This window comes from Alexandromys fortis, unplaced genomic scaffold (assembly GCF_014885135.2).
Source record: "Alexandromys fortis isolate MF-2015 unplaced genomic scaffold, M_Fortis_MF-2015_v1.1 scaffold_13, whole genome shotgun sequence".
NCBI classification, from domain to species: Eukaryota; Metazoa; Chordata; class Mammalia; order Rodentia; family Cricetidae; genus Alexandromys; species Alexandromys fortis.
The window spans coordinates 11,643,288-11,664,773 of NW_026067908.1; the positions used below are offsets into that span (position 1 = coordinate 11,643,288).

The 21,486-nt window shown below is 46.4% G+C and overlaps 1 protein-coding gene and 1 non-coding gene across 3 annotated transcripts in view; one reads left to right on the plus strand and one right to left on the minus strand.

Moving 5' to 3' along the window:
- Positions 1 to 21,486, minus strand: part of Ror1 (receptor tyrosine kinase like orphan receptor 1) — a 342,771-nt gene that overhangs the window by 17,971 nt on the left and 303,314 nt on the right. For both annotated transcript variants that reach the window (XM_050136345.1, XM_050136346.1), the window contains exons 5-7: positions 12,478 to 12,605; positions 10,269 to 10,586; positions 9,025 to 9,270 (exon numbers count right to left, since the gene is read on the minus strand). In XM_050136345.1, coding sequence (XP_049992302.1) covers positions 9,025 to 9,270; positions 10,269 to 10,586; positions 12,478 to 12,605 — 692 coding nt within the window. The remainder of the gene's footprint in view (positions 1 to 9,024; positions 9,271 to 10,268; positions 10,587 to 12,477; positions 12,606 to 21,486) is intronic.
- LOC126498115 (U6 spliceosomal RNA) lies at positions 3,974 to 4,079 on the plus strand. The gene has a single exon (XR_007590777.1). It is a non-coding gene; the product is annotated as a U6 spliceosomal RNA (small nuclear RNA).

Consider the following 21,486-nt stretch of genomic DNA (forward strand, 5'->3'; position numbering starts at 1 on the left):
AAAGTACCTTTTCTAGCATCTGTTGCAACTCCAGAGTTTTCCCCTAGAAGGGGATCCTGGGATAAACACTTGGAGTCGGAAAGTCCAAATAACCTTAAGCAAGAATCACCCTCTCTGATCTCCACCTTTTCCTGTATTCAACAGGAATAATAATAGCTAGCCTCCCAATCTTATTTGGTTCCTGTGAGATTCAAATGGGATCAGGTTCATGAAAGAACCCTGGATAATTGAAAATTGCTATCCAGTTGTTGGGTGCTATGTTATTAACATTATAGAATTTCTCGGTATGAGCGGGCTATCCCTGCTGTTAGTCTTGGATCCTCGGTGAAATCATTATGAGCGTAACGATTACAAAAGGAATGAGGCTAATTCACTACTAATGCAGCACTAGTTATTTTTCCAACCCAGAGTTTTAACAACAGGAGAAAGTGGGGTCTCACCTGTCTGCCAACAAAGGAGTCTATTCTACTTTCATTCTCTATCAGATTATGCACGGAAGGAAGGTCTTTTATTGTAAATGGGCGGTCTGGGAAAAAATGCCCCCGTGGGTCTGCTGGAGAATAAACTTCAAGAGGCTAAATCCTTTTAACCCACCCAGACTTGGCTCCTCTGCTTACACGGAGGATGGCGGGAGCACGGCAGGCAGAGATTCTTCCTGCCGAGTGCAACAGTCCCACAGGATGATAGGTGGTCATGCTGGGGTGGTCAAGCTCAGGGTACCCCAAGACTTTGAGGCCATTCCTCTCCATACCACTGTCTGCTCTTGGCTAGAAGGGGGTCCAGTTTCTTTCATCACAGCAACAGTAGCAACAATAACAACAACAAGAAACCTTAAAAAAGGTGCACCATAGGACAACGGGCAATCTTTACTAGAAATTCTAAAACTAGCCCCTGCCTGGCCATTAAAGTTTTCTAAAAAAAAAATCCACATGGTGTTTGCGTGTGTGGCATGTGGGTGTGTGGTGTGTGGCTGTGTGGTGTGATTTGTGCCACAGAATGCCTGTGGGGTCAGAAAGTATGAGGAGGTTGGTTCTTTGCTTTCCTCCGCGTGGGTCCTGGGAATCAAACCCAGGTCCTCAGGTTTGATGGCAAGAGCCTTTTCTCACTGATCCTTGTCACTGGCCCTGGCCGGCCATTACAGACAAAACATTTTCCTCATTTTAACCGAGAACTTTGTCGTGATCTCTGTTTACATGCAGAGACCCTGAAGCTAAGAAAGGATAAATGATTCGCCATAGCCAGGCAGCAGCCGTGTCATCTGCCATCATCGCGTCTGCACTTCCTAAATTATGACACACACAGTCATCCACAGTATTGGATGGGATTCTTTCCATTGTGTTGGATTCCAAGACTCCTGTCTATGGGGACCATAGTCAGCACAGATATACACATCGCTTTGGGAAAAGGACCCTTGTTCTTACTGTTCACCCGAAAGGTTATCAGAAACCTCAAATGCAGTGCTGAGAAATTGTCCAGAAATTAGGATGGTGAAGGTTTTTAATATTTTGGGATAACTTTAAAAGTTAAATGCGCTTCTTAGTTACATCACATCGAGTACCTAGGATGTTTGGAACCAACAATGTGGTAAAGATCACACAGCCAATTTCCTTCCAAAAAACCAACAGCTTGGTATCATATCCCTGATACTCCTATTCCATTTTTACAAAGCTATTCAATACTTTGAGTAGTGACTAAGCATAACGGAGAATATGCCCTGTCTTACCCTGAGATATAAAGCAAGGAAAACACGATTTCTTATTTAAGAGGGACTTCAGTAAAGTGAAATTATCACCCGAGATGTTGCTCTTGAATTAAGACACAATGCACTGATTTTAAACAAAAAAGGTGGGGAGACATTTTACAGAACCGTAGAGTTCAAAGGAAACGAAGCAAGTCTTATCCGAAAAAGATGTCAAAACCAGAGAATACAGGAATCCCTACCACTTATGCGAAAACCATGGAGTAAGTGGGTCTGCAGTATATGGATGGCTATATTGGTGATATTTTAATATAGGCTTAGACCAAGGGAGAAAGACTCACAATTAGGTCTTCAGTTGGCAAATATGCCCAGCATTTAAGCTCCTGACTCGAGGCTAGAAACACCCAGAACAGACTGTTCATTCCCAGATGAATTCTATGCTTAAAACTGAAATAGTTTCTATCAACGAAGGCTCACCGTCTTCTTGAGCTAATCTTCAAGTGAAAACATTTACTGGGCTTTAAAAGTTAAAAACCTCTTTCACCTTTAGCAGACTGATTTGAGAGTCTTAAGTCCAGTATGTTCAAACTTCAGCAAACTCTTTGAGCAAGTATCTTATCTGATGCACGACGCCCTTATGGGTGATGCGGAGGGAAGGTGGGGTAGTAGCGGCAATGGGTGGGTTTATAGGTTTCCATTTGCCTTTGCCTGGTACTGTTCAACAACAAATCACAATGAAATTGTAGTGGGCTATGCTTTAGGGGAACTGCCTGTTTTGTTTGTCAGGGATTTCCTTATCCTTCTTGAAGAGGACTGATCCTAGGACAAAACACCAGCAGAAATTTATAGATAAATACTAGAACTTGCATTCTAGCCAAAAAAAGACTTCATAAAATCCACGATTTAAAAAACTCAAACACATAGTGTTATAACTCACTCTCTTCCTTTTGAAGGCTAGTAATACATTTCATTGGCAAGTTCAAGGTTCAAGTGGAGCACCCACAGCATGATGAAATGCCCTAAGGACATCATATATGGCCTTCCTGTCAGTCAGCCACATAACAGCTTCCATTGCCAATACTGGGAAATAACCAAGCACATCACGGACTACTGCTTGCTCTGGTCACAAAACCCTAAACGATGTATTCTATTCTAAAGAGGCGCCTTCTAACTTGAAAAAAACAGCAACCACCCAGAGGCAGACGATAGGTAGGGAAAAGGAGGAACCAAGGAGAAAGCCAAATTGGGATGAGATAGACGTTTTGAATCTGTAGTGCCGGGGGTGGGGTGTGTGTGTGTGTGAGAGAGAGACCGGGGCCTGTGCATACTTGCCAAGTACTCCAGCTTTGCCCTGTACCCTCAGTCCATCAGTTTTTGTTTTCCATGTTACAGAGACAGACCCAGGAGTGCTGGGAACCAGCCCACTTCAGAGGAGAACAAGTGTTCCTTCCCTGGCGGTACCTGGCAGCATTTATAGAGACTGGTGAGACTCATGGGACCTCCCAGGGTTCTCTGATTTTATAAATTTGAGTCAACGTAACTTATTTAGGGCCCTGCAAAACTCTTGAATCCTACAAAGCCAAGTCAGTGAATCCTGAGTGTCCCCAGAGAGCCAGACCCACTTCTAGTCTTTTCCTGTCCAGTTCCACGCCAAGGCTGACTTCTGTGGGCACCATCAGTGGGGGGGACCCTGATCTCTGGCTTCCACCGCGAGGTGGGGACAGCAGTAGTGGATGGCTACAAGGAAAGCATGTGGGAACTCAACTTCCTCCTTCCCTGGCTCCATGTCCTCCATGACACACCTGTTTAAACAGTTCTCCAAACTCCTTGTTCTGTTGGTGCCGCCTGTTTCCTGCCAGAAGCGTGAATGACTGCTACCAAGTCAATAGCAACCAACACTGTGGACTATCAGAATTCCGTCATCAAAGACAGGCAACGGGCAGTTTATATTGGTGTGGGTCCAAAGAGTGAGGAATTTCCCAAACTTTATTTTGAGAGCAGCCACACAGTGGGTCGACAACTGAGCATTTCATGGGCATGGTTGAAAATCAGCAGGGCCTGGAGAGATAGCTCAGTGGTTAAGAACAGATGCTACTCTTACAGAAGACCTTAGCTTGGTTCCTAACACCTGTGTGGGATGGCTCCCAACCACCTGTAGCCCCAGCTTCAGGGAATCGGATGCCCTCCCCTGGACTCCATGGATACTTGCACTCACACATTACATATGCAGATCCACATACATGCACAGATTTACTCATAATTAAATGATAAAGCTAGTGTATACTTCGGCTAATATACTAAAATTGGAAGGATACAGGTAAGATTAGCACGGCTCCTGCACAAGGACGACTTGAAACTTCATAAAGGCTTCCATGTTTAAAACAAAACAAACAAAAGCAAAAAAAAAAAAAAACTAATCTTATACTAAACCACCATAGCCACTGCCAACAACAGAAGACGCCTCGAAAGCCCATTACTTTATGACTAAAATTTTAACACGGCCGAGCAGGATGTTTTGGTTCACTAATGTTCATTTCTTCGTTAAAAATACATAAAGACTAGAAACTAAAGTGCACTTTAGAAATCCGTAGTGCAAAAATAGCCCTTTCAGAACTCGCAGACTACAAAAGGTTCGTCTCCATCCCTCGCCACCACCCGGCTGGCTGTAACGTTCAATTTCTGCTTAAAGAAATGGCGGAATGACAAATTGCCTCGCAACAGGTCTTCTACGAAAGACGGGAGAAGGCTGCTGACAGAGTGAGCTAAAAACGGCAGTGTTTGCAATCTGGAAAACATCTGCCCTGCCCAGAGCGCTCAACGACCACACTGCAGAAAATGGTCTGTGACAAAGCAGAGCCCAAGAGTGTGGGTGGGAGGTGATGGGACAAGTCAAGGCTATTCAGGTACAGAGCCCAGCAATGTGCTCTTTGGCAAATTGTTGCAAGCCAAGCCGCGGGCCAGCTGTAAGCACTCCAAAGGGAGCCACGTGGCTCACTAGTTTTCTCACGGTTGGCACCAGCAAAAACTGTCCTGCCGCTTAGGAGCCTCTCTTGTTTGGTAGAGGAGAGAACTTTATGTAAGGGGAAATAGATAACACACAGCAGGTTTTATGCAGTGAAAGGTCAAGTCAATCAAGCTGTGAACAAGAAAACAGTAACACAAGCAGCATTCTTCTTCTTCCCCATACACCGTTCCCCATGACAACAAGCTTTTACCAACCTGAGCCAATAGAGGGACCCAACTAGTGGAGAATGCAGAAAGAAGTCGGGAACACACAGCGAAAGGGAAAGGTTAGACCTTTCTGAGGGGGTTTCTCAGAGGTAGGAGACCCACAGTTCTACCCCAGAGATGAGGAAAAGAGCATCTTCGAGGACGACAGCGACTGGGTGAAGCCAGCTGTGTCCAGGTGCCGGCTGGGAACGATGCTGACGAAATCTTTCCTTTTCAGTTTCCACCTCATCCAAAGCTGGTGTCCTGAAAGGTGGTCAGGGACTAGAGGTGAGACACAAACAGTGAAGCTCTCTCTGCAGGCGGGATCTACAGAGGACAGCCAGCTTTGACAACTGGATGCATCCGGGGATGGAGAAGGGACTCAGTGGGGAGAGGACAAAGGTCCAGGTGGGGGCACTTTATCAACAGATGGGATCCCAAAGCACAGGAATCAGGATGATGAAAGAGCGAAGGAAAATGGTAAGAGAATGATTATTCCTCCAAAATAAGCCCGAGTTTGTTCTTGAAAGAGGTTTGGCATGGTGGAAGTGCAGGAAGAGTCCAGGGACCTGCTTCTGTCTTGGCAGCAGGAAAACATATACCTCTTTAGCTTCTCCATCATTAAAACGGAGATGATCCCTTATCTTCCAGAGAGAATGAAATTAATCAATGCAACGTATTTTATCGAGCATCAACTGAGTCTTAGACCAGATACTGGTGTAAGAATCTGGCAAGATATTTGACCGGTAGCAGTCATCATGATGGTGTATAGCACATATTATTAGCTTTCAAAGATGGCAGACATGGTGACGGGAACCAGCTAACAGGGCTCGATGCAGTTCTGACCTTCTAATTTGATTCCCTTACTAGGTTGGATGTCTTCGTAGGGTGTGGTCTATCTAGCTCATTCACAGACTGAAGCACAGAAGCTCAACACAGGCTGGTTTCAGTGAGTGACTGTCTTTCTAATGTCAGAAACGCCCAGGACATGAACGACAAACAGGGAGGAGGAGAGCTGAGGTCTTGCTCATATTATTTTTGTACTTAAAAAAGAAAAAAAAAGCTTCCTTTGAGAATCCGCTAGACACATGCACCTAACCCTGCCCAGGCAAACCCAGAATTCTAAATAGCTGTATTAGGCTTAACTTAGTTTTATATTCTCTTCTAGAGTGAAATTCACAGATAAAGCAATCATCAGCAAACTCGGGGTGTTGGTATTTTAGAGAGTATAACAAATGTCAGTCTTTCTCTGCTTAAAGCTTGCACTATTTCTTTGAGCCTTACTGAGTCGAAACTAAAACAAAAAATTGCTGGTTGGAAAATGAGAAATCCCATGATAATTTTGAAATTTCCTTAGCTTTGACCAAACTAGAGAATGCAAGACCATTCCCTTGAAACTCTATCCTACTTGAGAAGGAGCAGGAAAATGACTCATTTCCAATCTGCCCCACACCATACAGCTCAGTGCAGGATGAAGTGATTACAATTTTTCTTAGACGTATTTGTGTGTGGGTTTATACACGCACATACCATGGCATGTATGTGGAGGCCACAGCACAATTTGCAGGGCTTCTCCCACCATGGGGGATCTCTGGAGTGGAACCATGTGACAAGAGTCTTTACCCTCTGAGACACCTTGTCAGCTCCGAAGTTCTTTTAATCTGTCTGTCTATCTGTGTATCTATGTATTTATCTGTGTATGTATGTATGTATGTATGTATGTATGTATGTATGTATCTATCCATCTATCCACCTATCTATCTCCACATATGCTCGCATACATAAACCCCAGAGCTTAGAAGGCTGACTGTAGGTTGATACATGGATCTTATCTTTTATTTATTTATTTATTTGGAGGAAACTAAAAGATTTTGGGCACACTATAGCAGTTACAAAGTAGTTCCACTGCGGCCACTCTGTTAGGGCTTGTGAGAAGCCTTGGTATTTGCTGGCTTTCTTCTGACTTCTGCACTGGGGAGTCGCTGCCTCTCAGTAGCGTTTTATTAGCCACAGTAGCCAAGGATCCCCTGCTCCTTTAATGGGTGTCCATGACGCTTGGCTTGAAGAATTCAAGGGGCACCGTGTTCTTTCAAAATGGAAAAAAAAACCCAACCAACTTTAAACAACAAAATCCTAAGTGGCAAAAACTGTCTCATGTCTAGATTTAATGTTCATCTAAATTTACTGTTCATACAACAAGACTTAACCAGCCCCAAGAATTTTGAGTAAGCTGTCTGCCAGTTGATATCGAGAAATACGCTGTGCCCTTCCAGCACGACTGACTGACTAATGCCACTAAATAATGCGCTATCACCATCCGCGGAGTCTACAGCCAGCACGGTGGAGCCCAGAGATTAAGGCCTGCATTTTTAAAAATTGTATAATTTTTAAGGTATTTAGATTCGTGAGAGGAGAGTGTCTGTCAGAAGAGCGCGACCTTTGAGTGTAGACAGAGTTGTAAGCTGGAGATGAGGGTTTCAGATCCTGTCAGTGTGTCTGGCTGTGTGATACTGCTAAGACCTTGGCCCTTCTCACCCTCAGTGGCACATACCCAAACCACTTTCTCCACATCATAGGAGCTTTAAGTGGGGATGAAGTCACTGAGCAACAAGCATCCTGAAGGCACATTATAGATGATGTACAGATATCAGCCTTCTGTGACATCAGAATAGCACTTGAGTCCTCCAATCAGATCGTAAACAGAGTTTCCAGTCTGGGGGTGAGTGACTTTCCTACTTCTGAACAGCATTCACTGAAACCTAAAGACCGGACATCAATTAGAGACAGTCAGGGTTGGTCGTGCATGCTTAGAAACTCCCAGCACTCAGAATATGGGGCAGGGGATTTCACGATTTCAAATCCAGCCTGGTCTACACAGGAAGACCCTGTCTTAAAAGCAGAAAAGACTTCATCTAAAGGATAAGGCATTATCATCCAGATGGAACAAAAGATGCATTTCTTAGTAGTATTTGGTCCAGGATACACAAAAATTCTTTTTCTGTGATTTTCTTCCTCTATGTAAAAGCTACCAAAGCCCAAAGCTCTGGAGTCCCCCTTGAGTTTTCTCTCATTGTCCACATCTGACCCGCCAGTGACCCTATTATCACCAGTTTCCAATACACCCTGAACCTGCCCACAGGCCACCGCCTCCTCCACCTCTCTTCTTGATAAAGTTTCTCTGTTTCAACATGTCGAGATGTCAGCCTTCTGCTCAGAACACTCTGATGCTTGTCTGTGACTTTTGGGACCTCATCTAACCCTCCTCCTTGCTCTGGGACCTACTCCTTGCTCTTTGGGGGTAGACCACTCTCAGGGCCCCGTCTTTCCTCCTTCCTTGATAAGTGGGTTTACAACTAGTGGCTTGGACTATCATCACCTGTTCAGACACCCAGCACCTTACGACTGACTGTGTTATCTGTTTTTTGTGACCACTTATTTTGTTTGGTCCTACTCTGAAGCTGTCAGTCTGGCTGTCTCGGCAGTGACATCTTAGCTCACCTACTCACTGGGACCAGTCCGCCCAGGCATAAATACTAGGACTATAAAGCTGAATCAGCTCCAAAGTATCTCCAACCCCTAGGTGTTTCTCACCAGCACTTTCGTCCTCTCTCATACTCGGTAACCATTCAGTAGAAGTGAACAAACCCACAGCAACTCCATTTTCCTCCCAGACATCCCTACCCCTCTGTACTGTTAGTGGCTAAGACAAAGATCACAAGTTAGTAGATCGCCCTGGTTGACTGAGCCGTGACTACAGAGTCGTCCTGCTTCATGGGTGATTTCAGTGAGATGGGACAGTTTTCTCACTGCTTCCAACACACCTGTGTGCCAAGAATATTCCCGTGTCTGTGGGCATCCTGGGAAAACACATTTTCAACAGGGATGACTGTGATCGGCTATCTGACCTGTGCCTCTGGAAAGCGGCCACCACAGGGCAATGACTACAGGTACTCCTTGAGAGCGACACTGGTGCCTGTAGAGACAGCCAGGCTCCTGTAAGATGGAGATGGTTTGGGATCGAGAGCATGCGCGATCAACCGCATTCACTCTCCTAGGCCACCTTCTACACGGGGACCAGGATGCCTGAAACATTAGGGCCAGTGACTTTTATTTACCGCATGCTGGGATGTCACACAGGTCAGACTTGAAGTTTTCATCCAGGGTAAAGCACCAGGGGGCTTCCTTCTGGTTGCCAGGGTTGCGGCAGTAGGAGTGGCCTCCGTTGAGCTCTGGAAAGCGCAGGGCGGTGAAGCTGTGGGTGTGGGGGTACTGAGAATTCCACGGCTGGCACTGGCGTCCTGACTTGGTCACACTGACGGTCCCCCGGTAGTCGACACCTGTGCTGTTGTAGCACTTGTGATCTGGAAAACATGAAAGACAATCACAGGAAGAGTCATAGGGGTCCTGTCCTTCTTGACAGCTGTGTGGGTGTAGGAAAGGAAGGGCAGCCTAAGACCTTGCTACCATGCGGAGGCAGGTCTCTCTGCCAGTGGGGAGGGGTGGGCCTTTCTTCCTGTTAGCTGGGCTTGTACTCACATTCCTGGGAGGATTTAAAGCTTATGCTTCTGGAATAAAATGAGCTTCTTCAGTGTTTTTAATGGGGGAATACCAAAGAAATGGGAGTGGGAAGGGACCTGGGCACAGGAGGAATCTCTTATGGTTCACAAGTGAGTGGCTCAAAGATTCAAGGCAACCATTTTCTTCCATTCCAACTGGCCACCTTAGAAACTGCGTGATGAAAGAACCTAGGAAACTCACAGGACGGGTCTACTGGAGGCAGTGTGGTCTGTGTTTCAAGGAGATGGGCTCCAAAGTTACACAGAGAAACCCTCTCTTGAAAAACCAAAATAATAATAATAATAATAATATTTTAAATTTAATGTGCATGTGTTTTGGCTGCATACATATGTGTGCACAACATTTATGCCTAGTGCCTATGGAGCCAGAAGAGGGCATTGGATCCCTCAGAACTGGAGTTAAGAATAATTATGAGCTGCCATCCAGGTGCTGGGAACTGAACCCAAGTCTTCTGCAAGAGCAGCAAATGTTCTTAATTGCTGATAATCTCTGGCCTGTATTGTGAATACACTTCTGTGAATTTCCATTTGAAGACCTGTTTGTAATTCTTCCTATTATGTCCTCAGGAATGGAATTGCTGGGTCATGTGGTAAATTCTGTGTTTAAGTTCTTGAGAAACCAGATCCTGTATTTTTCAGTTGTCTTCATGAAACCTCTCCAAGGCAATTCTGTCTAAGCTACCACAGAATGCTCAGGCGTGGTATTCAGCTCACTGGAAGGTTAGTGGGCACAGTCCCTGTATGAAGAGTTACCGCGTGTCAGCGTCAGAACCACCACTTACTTTTGTTGATAGGATCCGCCATGGGGATGCCGATCCGTATGCAGTTCGCAGCTTCCGGGCTCTCCGGCTGGGGGAGATCCTCACAGTTTGGCAACTTCAGCCTCATCAGAATCATGGGGTTTGATCTGGCAAAAATGTACTCTGTCTGACACAGGACATTTTCCAGGACTTCACATTCATCACGACACAAGTCGCGGGGCTTCGGAACAGATGAGGTTTCGTCACAGTACGGGAAGGCGTAGTGGCACAGGGAAGGGATGGCGAACTGAGAACACTTATCAGATAAATGGCTGGAGGTGCCAATCATGGTGAAGGCAGCTGAAAAGCAAACAGAGCTATTAACTCCCAGGGGCCAAGGTTTATCTCTGTTGTGATCCAGTCAACAGAGACAGAGAGAAACACAGCGCGGGGAATCCGCCGGGCGAAGCCCACAAGGCCAAGGCGAGCAGATTTATTTCAGATGTCTAAGCAGCTCACTTTCACTGGCTTGAAAAAATCATTTTGACTACAAAGTTAGAAAAACAGGATTAAATTACATATGTACCATTTCTTAATAAAAAGAATTAATTGGGTTAACGTACAATATATTTTCCTTTCTTTCCCCCTACGAAGCAATAGGACTTTGTGTTTCTCCCCATCCTTTGTATTAATTTTGCGAGGCTCTAAGACATCGCAGAGCCCCAGCTCAGAGCTCGTTTCAGGCAGGGCTTGCGCTGCTGAGCGTGGGACGGAGCTGCCAGATGGCAGGGGTTGCTGGGTGGCTTTGGACCGCTGGCTTCATTTCATTGTGCCTTGAATACTTTCTATTCCATCCTTGGAAAATGAGGCAATGCCCCGGAAGACCACAATTCAATTGTCCCAGAATGCACCACAGGCTCTCAGAGGTCTGGTAGCCTAACGTCACACACATGGCATCTATACCAAGAGGGCACCAGCCCTGAAGGCTGCCCATGAGGCTGTTTACACAGGTTCCCAAAGATCATTTCTAGGGACGTTAAGCTGATAGCATATTAATGGCTTCTGAGAAGCAAGGGTGACAGAGGCCAAACGAGTCTGGGAAGTGTTGGGTCAAACAAAATAAAATGACCTTTCTTTCAAAAACAAAATGAAACTATAATATTTTCCAGCAAGCCAGCACTCACGGAACGCATCCAAAAGAGAGCGCTATTGTACACTAACTACAAAATATTTATAGCAGAACAGAATTTATTTAATGTGTATTCTTATTTGAAAGTTTGTTCAAATGCTTTTGTACTGGGTGGAAACACTGAGTTCAGCATCTCCTTCCTGTAAGGCCTATGTCTGCTCAAGCCTGAGGGCTTCAACAAAAGGCAACATCACCTTCCTGCCCTTGACTCTGGTTCAACAACCCCCCTCAGCTGCTTCTCAGTTCTGTCAAGTTGCTTAGAGAACAGAATTTCTAGCCCTTTTCCTTTCCTGTGTTATGGATTTATCCATGTCTCTCTTAAGTCCTCAAGTTAAGACAACAACTACATATGCCCTTCAGAGGAACTTGCAGGATACAGTTATACTAAAATCAACTGGCCATCCATCTTGAAATGCAGATGCTACTGGGTACCCATATCCCCATTTGCTAAATTTGGCCGCTTTTGCGAGAATGTCACGGAGGTCATTTTATCAGACTGCAAAGGATACGGCCACTGCCCTCCTGAAAGGGGCACGAAATGGCTGTGGTCACCATAACTGGGTACAAAATGGTGCCTGGTGGCCTGAGCCTCCCTGCCCTGTGTATTAGGAAGTGCTTCACTGTGGGATTCATGGAGAGCAGCCGTTTCCCAGATTCTCTGTAACAACAGCTCTGGGATGGAAGTTCTCGCCCAAGGTCATTCCTTCTTAGCCTCCGTTACACCACTTCCAAACGCAAGCTTGGTGAAGGCAAAGCCATACCTGGCTCAGTCACTCTCACATCCCCAGTGTCCAGCCTGGTCCCAGCACACTGAAAGCCCTCAGCAATATTTATTGAGTGTTTGCATGAATGTGAGACTTCTCGAAGCTTCCTTTTCCTCCAAGACTAACCTCTAATAAATTATTTTAATGTAAATTCCAGAGCACAGAGATCACTTCTCATGCCTCTTTATGGTCCCACTCCCAACCCCCCATGCTTAGCCTAATCCTCTGTCAGGAAAGAAGCCCAGAAAAACTTCTGGCGAGAGACGCAGTTATGTATCGTTTCTTTGATGTCACCTACCTGTGATCTGATTTTCTATTTCCCCCTGCATATGCAAAGACTCCATATACACAGTGCGGTTGCCAATAAAGCGTGCACACGCAATGCCTCGGTATGGCTGACAGAATCCATCTTCTTCATACTCGTCTCTGAAAACAAAAACAAAGCACAGTGATTCTTAACACAGAACTACCTAGACACACCATCCATTCTGGTTGTGCAAAATGCCCTAAATGGTCACAAGGGGGCGCAGTTGGGCACTATATAATGAAGGCTACACTTAATTTTTTTTTTTTTTTAAATTCAGCTCTCAAAACATCCTTAAAACATCTGTTGGTCATGTTGGTCAAGTTTCCTACACCCCCAGAAAATCATCCTGAAGCGCAAAATCATCCTTAAATATGGGAAAGAACTTTTATTTTTGCAGCTGGTGGTGGGCTGGAAGATGATGTAGCCCTGAGAGGGAAGAGGAAGCGAGCTGGAAATCTGGGCACATGCTCTACAGAGTTTTGTTTTCTAAGTGCGGATCATTTCTGCTCCATTTGCTACAAAGGCGTGGGCGCATTAGCCCCAAGATTCACGCCAACTGACAAGTCAATTAGGAGATCCACAGGGTAGGAATCTGGTGCAGCTGGGAGGAAGGGGGACAGCTGAGTCTCAGGGCTCCTCACTGGGTAAGACCTGTCCTGTCTACCTGGAAAAAAAGCTGGAGCAAGCTGCAGACCGAAGGATTTGAGATGAGCTACTAACATCCAAGGAACTTGTACCTCTGCGATCCTTCAAACTTGAAAGAGAGCTGCAAGAGTTTGGACTGTTTTCAAATGGTAATAATACACGAACAAGGAATTAGGTTCCATCTTGAAGACAGGACAGCAGACAGTGACGAGGAGCTATAGGGTTGCAAGTGAAGAAACAGGAGACCAGGATTGGATAGGCCCCCTCCTCCCCACAAAAGTCCTCAGTGGCCGTGCACACAGAGGGTGGAACCAGAGCCCGGGACAACAGATCTGGGTACACTCAAGACTGCCGGCTACATTCGGGGGTTCACCTTGACACCAGCTCCTCCTCTGGCTGGGGTCAACACCATCTGCACACACAACCCTTTGCTTTCTGTGGCTTCTTCTAAGTTAGAAGACACGGTACCAAAACACTCTTCCTGTGTTCTTTCAGCAGGCTGTCCCAGCCCTGCGCATCATAGGATCCTGCCTTTAAAATAGAGGTAGCAATCATTGCCCTACAGATGAAAGCCCTATGAGCCCATTGACTCATAGAAAAGCTTATTTGTGTGTTAATTTGGCAGAGTGGGAGATCAAACTAGGGTCTCATACATGCTAAACATGCTAAGTACATACTTACCATTGAGCTTTGTCCCCAGACAGGCTTATTTTGTTTTTGAGACCAGTCTTACTATGGTGTCCAGTCCAGCCTGACTTTGAACTTGTATTGTACTAGTTCTGCCTCAGTTTTTTAAGAGACTGAGAGCTACAAGAATGTACTGCCATGACTGACTGCTATTCAAGTCCCTTGAGATGGTACATTATTGTCAGTAAAGTATTTACAGTGGTTCCAAGGGGATGCTCATTCAGAAAGGAGACATTTACTAAGTGCCTTTTTTTTTTCTTTTACTATGGCTGTGTGTAGAGATACAGGGCTGGGCTTCCCCACCTAGAGGTTTCATACTCCTAGGAGACTAGAAGGCTCAGGACAGCTGCCAAATGAGCAAAAAGCCAGGGGATGGGACACACCTTTTCTGCAGCTTCCTCCATTAATCCTCTAAGTGGCTCGGTTTGAAGGTGAAGATGGGCAAAGCATCTTTGCCGTCATCCCGAAATAGTTTGTGTGGCAAAGCCTAGAAAACCTAACCTCCAAATACACGATAAACAAGCACATCTACCTGAGAGAGAAACCTCGAGAGTTCAGGGCTGCACGGTCCCTCACGTACCCCACGCATTCACTTTCATAAATCCTACTGTAATGGTGACACCTTTTTGGCTTGCATCTTACCTGAGCTGTAAAATTAACCCCACTTTTATTGGGTAACTAATACCGTAAACCTATGGGGAGAAAGACGGCTCTGGATGACCTCAAGCTGGTTTCTGGAAACCTAAGTGCAGAGACCAGCGTCCACCCCACTCCCACAGCCCCTGCTAACCCGGGCCTGGCTTTTCTGTCCTTCCACATCGATGGAGCCTGGATGCCTAAAGCGTTGCCATGAGAACAGTTTCCCTCCCTACGGGAAATTCTCAAGGCCCACATTTATATCTCTTGGGAGGACAAAATCTTGGAAATATCCCCAGATATAAATCCTTAACCCACTGGGAGTTCCAGGAGTTTATGAGTGAGGCTTAGGCTAAACTTCTTACCACCTTCCTAGTTCAAGACTGCTAAAAAGACCGACTGTCTCTTCTTTTGCAAACTAAAGAGAGACACAGCTCCTTGGCTGCCCGTGTCTTAACAACCGCTCACTTTTACGGGTGGACTGGAATTGCTGATTCTGCCCACAACTTCTGTGATTTTGACCAGTCTCCGTGGGACAGAGGTTTTTAAAAATCCTAAACCAAAAGACCCAAATGAGTGTGGAATGCATCTGAGCCACTTTTGAGCCTTGGCTGTGTGCAGGATGCTCAGCCAGGAAAGGCACTTGCTCTCTCCCCCCTCCCCTCCTCCCCCACCCCCCGAGTTGGACCATCTAAGCTCCACCCTTGGAACCTCCCTGTCCTACCATGAAGGTAGAAAGTTGATTAGACACAGTCATCATCCAGCAACAGGAATGTGGTGGCATGTGTTCCCATGCACACCACACACACACAACAACAAAACAGGGTTTTAAAACAAGCATCTCTTCGGGAACTTTGCAAAGAACAGTGCTCGGCCCTGATCTGTGAGGTCGGACTGTCTGGGGCTGAACCTCCAAGCAGTACCTGCCCAGCTCCTCTCGTCCTCTGTGGAGGGAACATTCCAGCTCAGAAAAGCTAAGTATCTCACGGGGATGTGCAAAGACAGTCAGGGGTGCAGCCAGGATTGAGACGGGACTTTCATGTCCAGGTCACTTTACTCTGTGGTCAGGTGTGCCCCAGTTCCGTGTCTTGGGACTGCTGTGAATTCAATCTATTCACAGATCAGAATTTATAGCCAGTTTTTATTTTGTACAAGGCACTGCTGATTTTATATGCTTATAAAATGGTATCAAGTCATTTAGTAGAGCACAGGCCTATGAGGACCTAGGGGTGTGAAGGCTCCCATTTTGGAAAAGCGGGAAGGCATGAGGAAGGGCAGCTATGGGCAGCCATTTCCACGCTTGTCTGAACTGTGCGCCTCCCCTTTACAGTGTGAGTGGCAGTGGTGGGTGGGGCCAGTCAAGTCCCAGATGCTCTTTTCCTTTGCATTTAGTAGTCGGCTATCTCCCAGCATGCACTTCTCCTGCTTTTGTTTCCTGTCCCCCACTTAAAAAAGGGATGCACCAAGGTTGTGCAGTTGGGGCGCTGTCACGAAGCCATGCCGTGATCCATCACGAAGCAGAGGACATTGGGAAAGGGCACCAGGAACCCACTGCTGCCACCTGGAATGCTGCTTGGATGCCGGATGATGGGTGTCCCGTGCCTCTCAAAGGTCCTTCAGTTGCTGGGTCGCCAGCTTTGGCCACCATCCCGATTCCTATGTGGGATCCAGCAGAGCCATTCTCCAGTGTAAGGTTGGAAGGACATTGAAGCAGCGCAGCAAGGGGAGAGAGAGGGCAGTGGGTGGATTGCCTCTGCAGGATGCTCCCGAGGCAAGGGAAGGCAGGCTGCTGAGATACAGATGATGCTATCCAGTCCCGGCTAGACTGCCCGCCTCCTTCCTGCTCTGCCGGCTGCACTTCCTGCACAAACTTTACTCTTACAAGTCTCCAGTCATGCCAGCTGGTTTGTTTTGGGGGTTTGGATCCTCTCTAAGGCCTGAGATGCCCTTTTGATTCACCCCCTTCTCACCATTTCCATCCAGACACATCCTCAGAACTCTCCTGGGAAAGTCAGGCATCTGCCACCTTCTACTGGCACCTTGATCAACCCATCCCCGTGAGTTCTGATTTTATAACCACCACCTGCACAGTGCTCACCCTACCGCGCCCCAGCCACAGGACTGCAGCAGACTGCCCATCCTGGGAACTCTCTTTGAATTGTATATGATTTCTTCTTCATCATAATACAGGGGCAAGGAAAGGGTGCATCTACCAGGCAGCTGCTGAATGGATTCTGGCTGTTGAATTTCATTCTAAAAGTTGCTTTATGGGGGAAGCTGGAACAGCTTTCCTCAGTGAGAAGAAAATGAACACAGAGGGACTTTGCTATCTCTAGAGCAGAACCCAAGAGATTGAGAATACCCAAAGCCTTGCCCATACCATTCACAGGAGCCAAGTGTGGGAACATCTCAGTGTTCATGAGAAGGCAAGTGAACCGACAAAATGTTTTGATACCTAGGGTGGAATAGTATTTAGCTATATAAAGGAAACCTGCTATACTGTCATAGAGTTCATATTATACGATTTATAGGGAACATTGGGAATAGACATTTCTACAGGGACAGAAAATACATTGGTAGTTTCCAGGGGCTGAGGGACTATGGAATTCCTTACCTAATGATGTCAAAGTCACACAACATTGTACGAAATTGCTCACTAAAAAATGGTTAAGTTTATGTTGTGCAAAGTTCACTGAAATTAAAAAGACAATCTCATGTGTATTAAGGTGGAACATTGCATGGGAGAAGGTGGTGGCTGGGATTTCAAAGGTCAAGTCAGAGAAGGCTTGACTGTGGACCTTTGCCAGGTTAATCTGACTGAGATCCTGAGTGCAGAACACAGCCAGATGCGAGGAATAAGATCTCGTGTCCTCTTGCACAGTGGGTTGGCTCCAGCTGAGTGGCTTGTTTTAGAATTCAGCATAGCAAGAAAAAAAGCAGCTTTGAACGTTCCCAACACAACAATGAAAATGATAAATGAGACCCAAGGTCTGGTCTGATTGATCACTGTACACCATCTACATGTATTAAAACAACACGGAACACCCCATAAATATGCATAATTATGTGTCAATTAAAATCTTTTTAGGAAAAAGGAAACATGATCCAACTAAGAGTCCAAGTGAGGGGTGCCAAACCATTCCAGGGTAAACAGAAGCTCGCCAGAGACACGGAGAATCGAAGGACCAGTTACGATCAGATGTTGTTTCCAGAGTGACTGCCTGCTCGGAACGTCTTCATTTCCCCAAGAGGACCTGCAGTGTGACATGTGCTTGGCAAGCTGTCAGCCAGGAGGAAGTGAGGGGTACGATGTAAGCCTTATCAGCTTGTATAGCGCATGCCAGGGCACACAGCTTCCGGTGATGGGGCATCTGGGCAGGTGTAGATGGAGAGCGAGCAGGTGGAGACAGAGTGAGGGTCTGAGGTCTCAAGCAGGCTTTACCTTGGAATGGCTGATTGCAGGAAGGTGATGGGTGAAATGTTTATGTCCGTCTTCTCTCACAGGCTCTGCTTGCTAAAGACCAGTTTGAATGTGGGCATCAAAGAGAACGACGTGTTAACATGCTTGACCCCTGAGGTCAACGTTCAAAGTGAGCCCATCAAGGCCCGTCAGTTCAGAGGACTGATGGCTCGCTCAAGAGACCTGTGGCTATAGGCTGGGACTCTGCAAGCCCTGACATTCCCCCGTGGGTCACCGGAATGCCCCCGTGAGCACTAGAAGTTCTGAAGTGGCTGTGTCAATTGCTGTGAATGGCTCCCGCCTGTGGACACAGACAAGTGAGCGTTTGTCCCCTTGCGAAGCTGGCCTGAGCCCGGTCTCACATCATGGTTTTGCTTTAAAAAAAAAAATTAAATCAAATTTCAAGGCTTTTTTCCTCCTCTTGGCTAGGAACCATTAAAACAAACAGAAGAATACTGTTCTGCATAGTTCCCAGAAAAACACGTCACAGCGACTGTGTCCAACCCAGCGATGGGAAGGTACAGGCCGTGTTCAGGGTGGGGTTGGGAATGCAGGGCCGCGGCGAGCTTGGAAAGAGAGCAGAATTCCCTGGGCTTGTAGCTCACAAATATAATCTGAAGGAAAATGAGGCATGTAATGTATTTAGTTCCTATTTAAGGACACACTTGAAACCATAGGACCGCACTGGCGCAGTATTAAAAGGCAGGGAGACGCTAATGGGAACGAGCGGGTTCTGCTTCTTCAGTTGACTGAGGTTTCCGTGGTCTGGTGCACTTCACCTTCTCAGATGTTTCTTGGATGCTTCCAGTTTTCCTGCTGTGAGGGACCCTTTACCTCTGCGGTCGGGCTGAAACCAGGAAGCCAGAGGTGACAGCCGGAGCCCCATCGAGCACAGGGTCCCCAAGTTCTATCAGAAATCCTTCATTTAAGCTTCGATGTGTCTCCAATAACAAACAACCAAATCATCCTGTGAAATTTCCCACTGAGGATAACGGGACTTTGGAATATTATGCAACTCACCCAAGCCTGTCTGGGCAGATTTCCTACCGCAAACATTACTAGGGTTGATTTGATTTCCCCTACTTTTTTTTTCTTTTATGTCTTTGGCCATGAAATGAAGTACTGGGTTTGTGGAGAGAGTGGTAAAAAGGGAACTCAGAGACTTCTTACAGTTTTAATGTCATCTTATGGCTCAGAAGTAGGGCGGAACCCACTCCCTAGATTTTTATTTTCTGTCTGTCTCAGCTTTGTCTCCCACTCCTGCTGATGATAGCTACAAAAGGCTTCATATACAGCAATGGAGGGCTGAAGGCATATCCAGTCCCTGGGTCCCCAGAAGGCAATAGAGAGAGGCTATGACAAACTTAGAATGTCGGGGACTTTAAGAATGGGAAAGGTGGCCTCTTCCTGGCAGCCTGGGATGACTCAGGAAAATGGTTTGCTTCTCTTTTGATCCAGGATACCCCACAAAATTTTTTCAGCTAAGAGGTTCAGCTCTTGGTGCTCACTTAAAAACTTGCTCAGGGTATGTGTATTCAAAGTGTCACAATTAACCAAAAGATGTCAGTACATTGGTAGAGATGTACCCAGGCCAAGCAATGGGCCTGAGTGTAGAATTAGTGGCCTTGAAGCAGTGCTGGAATTTTGCTACAAGTGCTTAATGGCCATGGAGACTGTGGAGCCTCAGGGGTTAGATCTGAAGTTTCCGGTCATTGAACAAGGGCTCCCAAGCTGCGTTCCCTGTTTGTACCCGAGGTCCCTACCACACCTGAGATGGTCCTCACCAGAAAGGGCCCCAGGGAAGAGGTCACACAGAAGAAAAGATATTCCATCAGACACCGAAGAAGCAAAAACTCACAGCACAGAAACAATTTCAGCAGAAAATGAATGCAACTAAAGTGAAAATGTTGTAGAAGTTTAAGCCAAAATAGGGGTTGGTTTGCGATGGGCAAAGCGGGAGTGTTTTACTTGGACAAACAGCATCTGTTGGGCACGGAGTCTCTGGGAAGGGCTGTGAAATCTGGAGAGTTCCTTATTCCTTAGGAAAAATGAAGGGGTTCTCTGTGAACGTGTGTGTGTGTAAGTTTGGAGTGTCTGAGGAGTAGACAGACTCAGCACTCCATATTTTCTTTGCAGTCTTAAATATTCCTCTCAAATTCCCATGCAGTATTTTTACTTAATCATATTTTAAACTTGCAACTTCAACTGATAACTAAGGGCTGGGGAGGCTGGGTTTTGTCCTGATCGCAAAGAGATAGCTGTGAGAGAAATGGTGTCCTAGATGATGGGATGCATTTGAGAGAAGAAAGGCCATGCTTCCCACTGGTGCTGGAGGGATGTTTGGATCCTGGACTGAATAAAAAGAGGAAGGCGAGCTGAGTTCCAGCATTCATTGCTCTTTGCTTTTGGCTGAATTCAGTGAGATGAGCTGCCTTATGCTTTGGCTGCCGTGGCTTCCGTGCCAACAATGGACTTTCCTCTCAAACTGTGAGCCCAAATAAACCCCTGTCCTTGAAGTCGATTTTGTCAAGGATTTTTTTCATGGCACCGAGAAGAGCAACTAATACAGATGGTTATCTAATACCAAGGTTATCTCACTCCCGTCATTTGCCACCTTGCCATTCTTTGCCATTGCACCAAAGATGGTCAGACTTGAAGTTGTGCATGAGTGAGAACTCTGGGCACAGGTTGGGGGCAGAAGCAGGCATGACCCATGAAGTCTGAAGGAGCCAATAGGAAGGCCAAATCGCAGTGGTCAGCATTTGAGAAGAAAAGGATGGATGAACTTGTCCCATTTTACAATGGATGGCCCTCTGTGCCCCACCCTAAACCCCAACTTTGAACACCTGGATCCCACCCCTCTACTACTCCTGGGCTTGACCCTTCCCTATTGCCCTTCTTGCCATCCATGAAGGAGCAGAGCATCTCTTGCCGGAAAACAACCTCACCCACTCATGACCCTGCTCTGCTCAGCTGTCTCTGCATTTTTCTTCAGCTTTCAAGAGCAAAATTTCTCTTAAAGAAAATGCCCACCTCTTGTCTCTTTGCTCCTCCCATTCAGCTTAGACAGTCTAGTCTTCTGAACGAGTTTGACCTTGACCCCAGTGACCAGAGGCAGCCTTAGACTAGCTAACCCTTCCTTTAGGAGACACTCCTTTCCCATTGGCTTCCAGAATACTGTTCTCTTTACCTTCATTTGGTTCCCGGTCCTGAGAGCTGGACTCCAGGCTCCGCCTCCTTTCTGTCTGTTGCACTCATGTTTAGCTTTAAATGACCAGCTCTGTGCTGATAACCCTAAGCCGAGGACTCGAGCTCCCATCTCCAGCAAACACTACTCTTTAACCTCAACCTCCATCTGAATATCTGAATGGACTCAAGGATTAACATGCTTGAGTGGAAGTCTATTCCCTCGGAGACTATCATTAGGTGCTTCCTCATCCAGTAAAGAAATCTTCCTTCCTTCCTTCCTTCCTTCCTTCCTTCCTTCCTTCCTTCCTCCCTCCCTCCCTTCCCCCCTTCCTCCTTCCCTCCTTCCTTCCTTCCCTTCCCCCCTTCCTCCCTCCCTCCCTCCC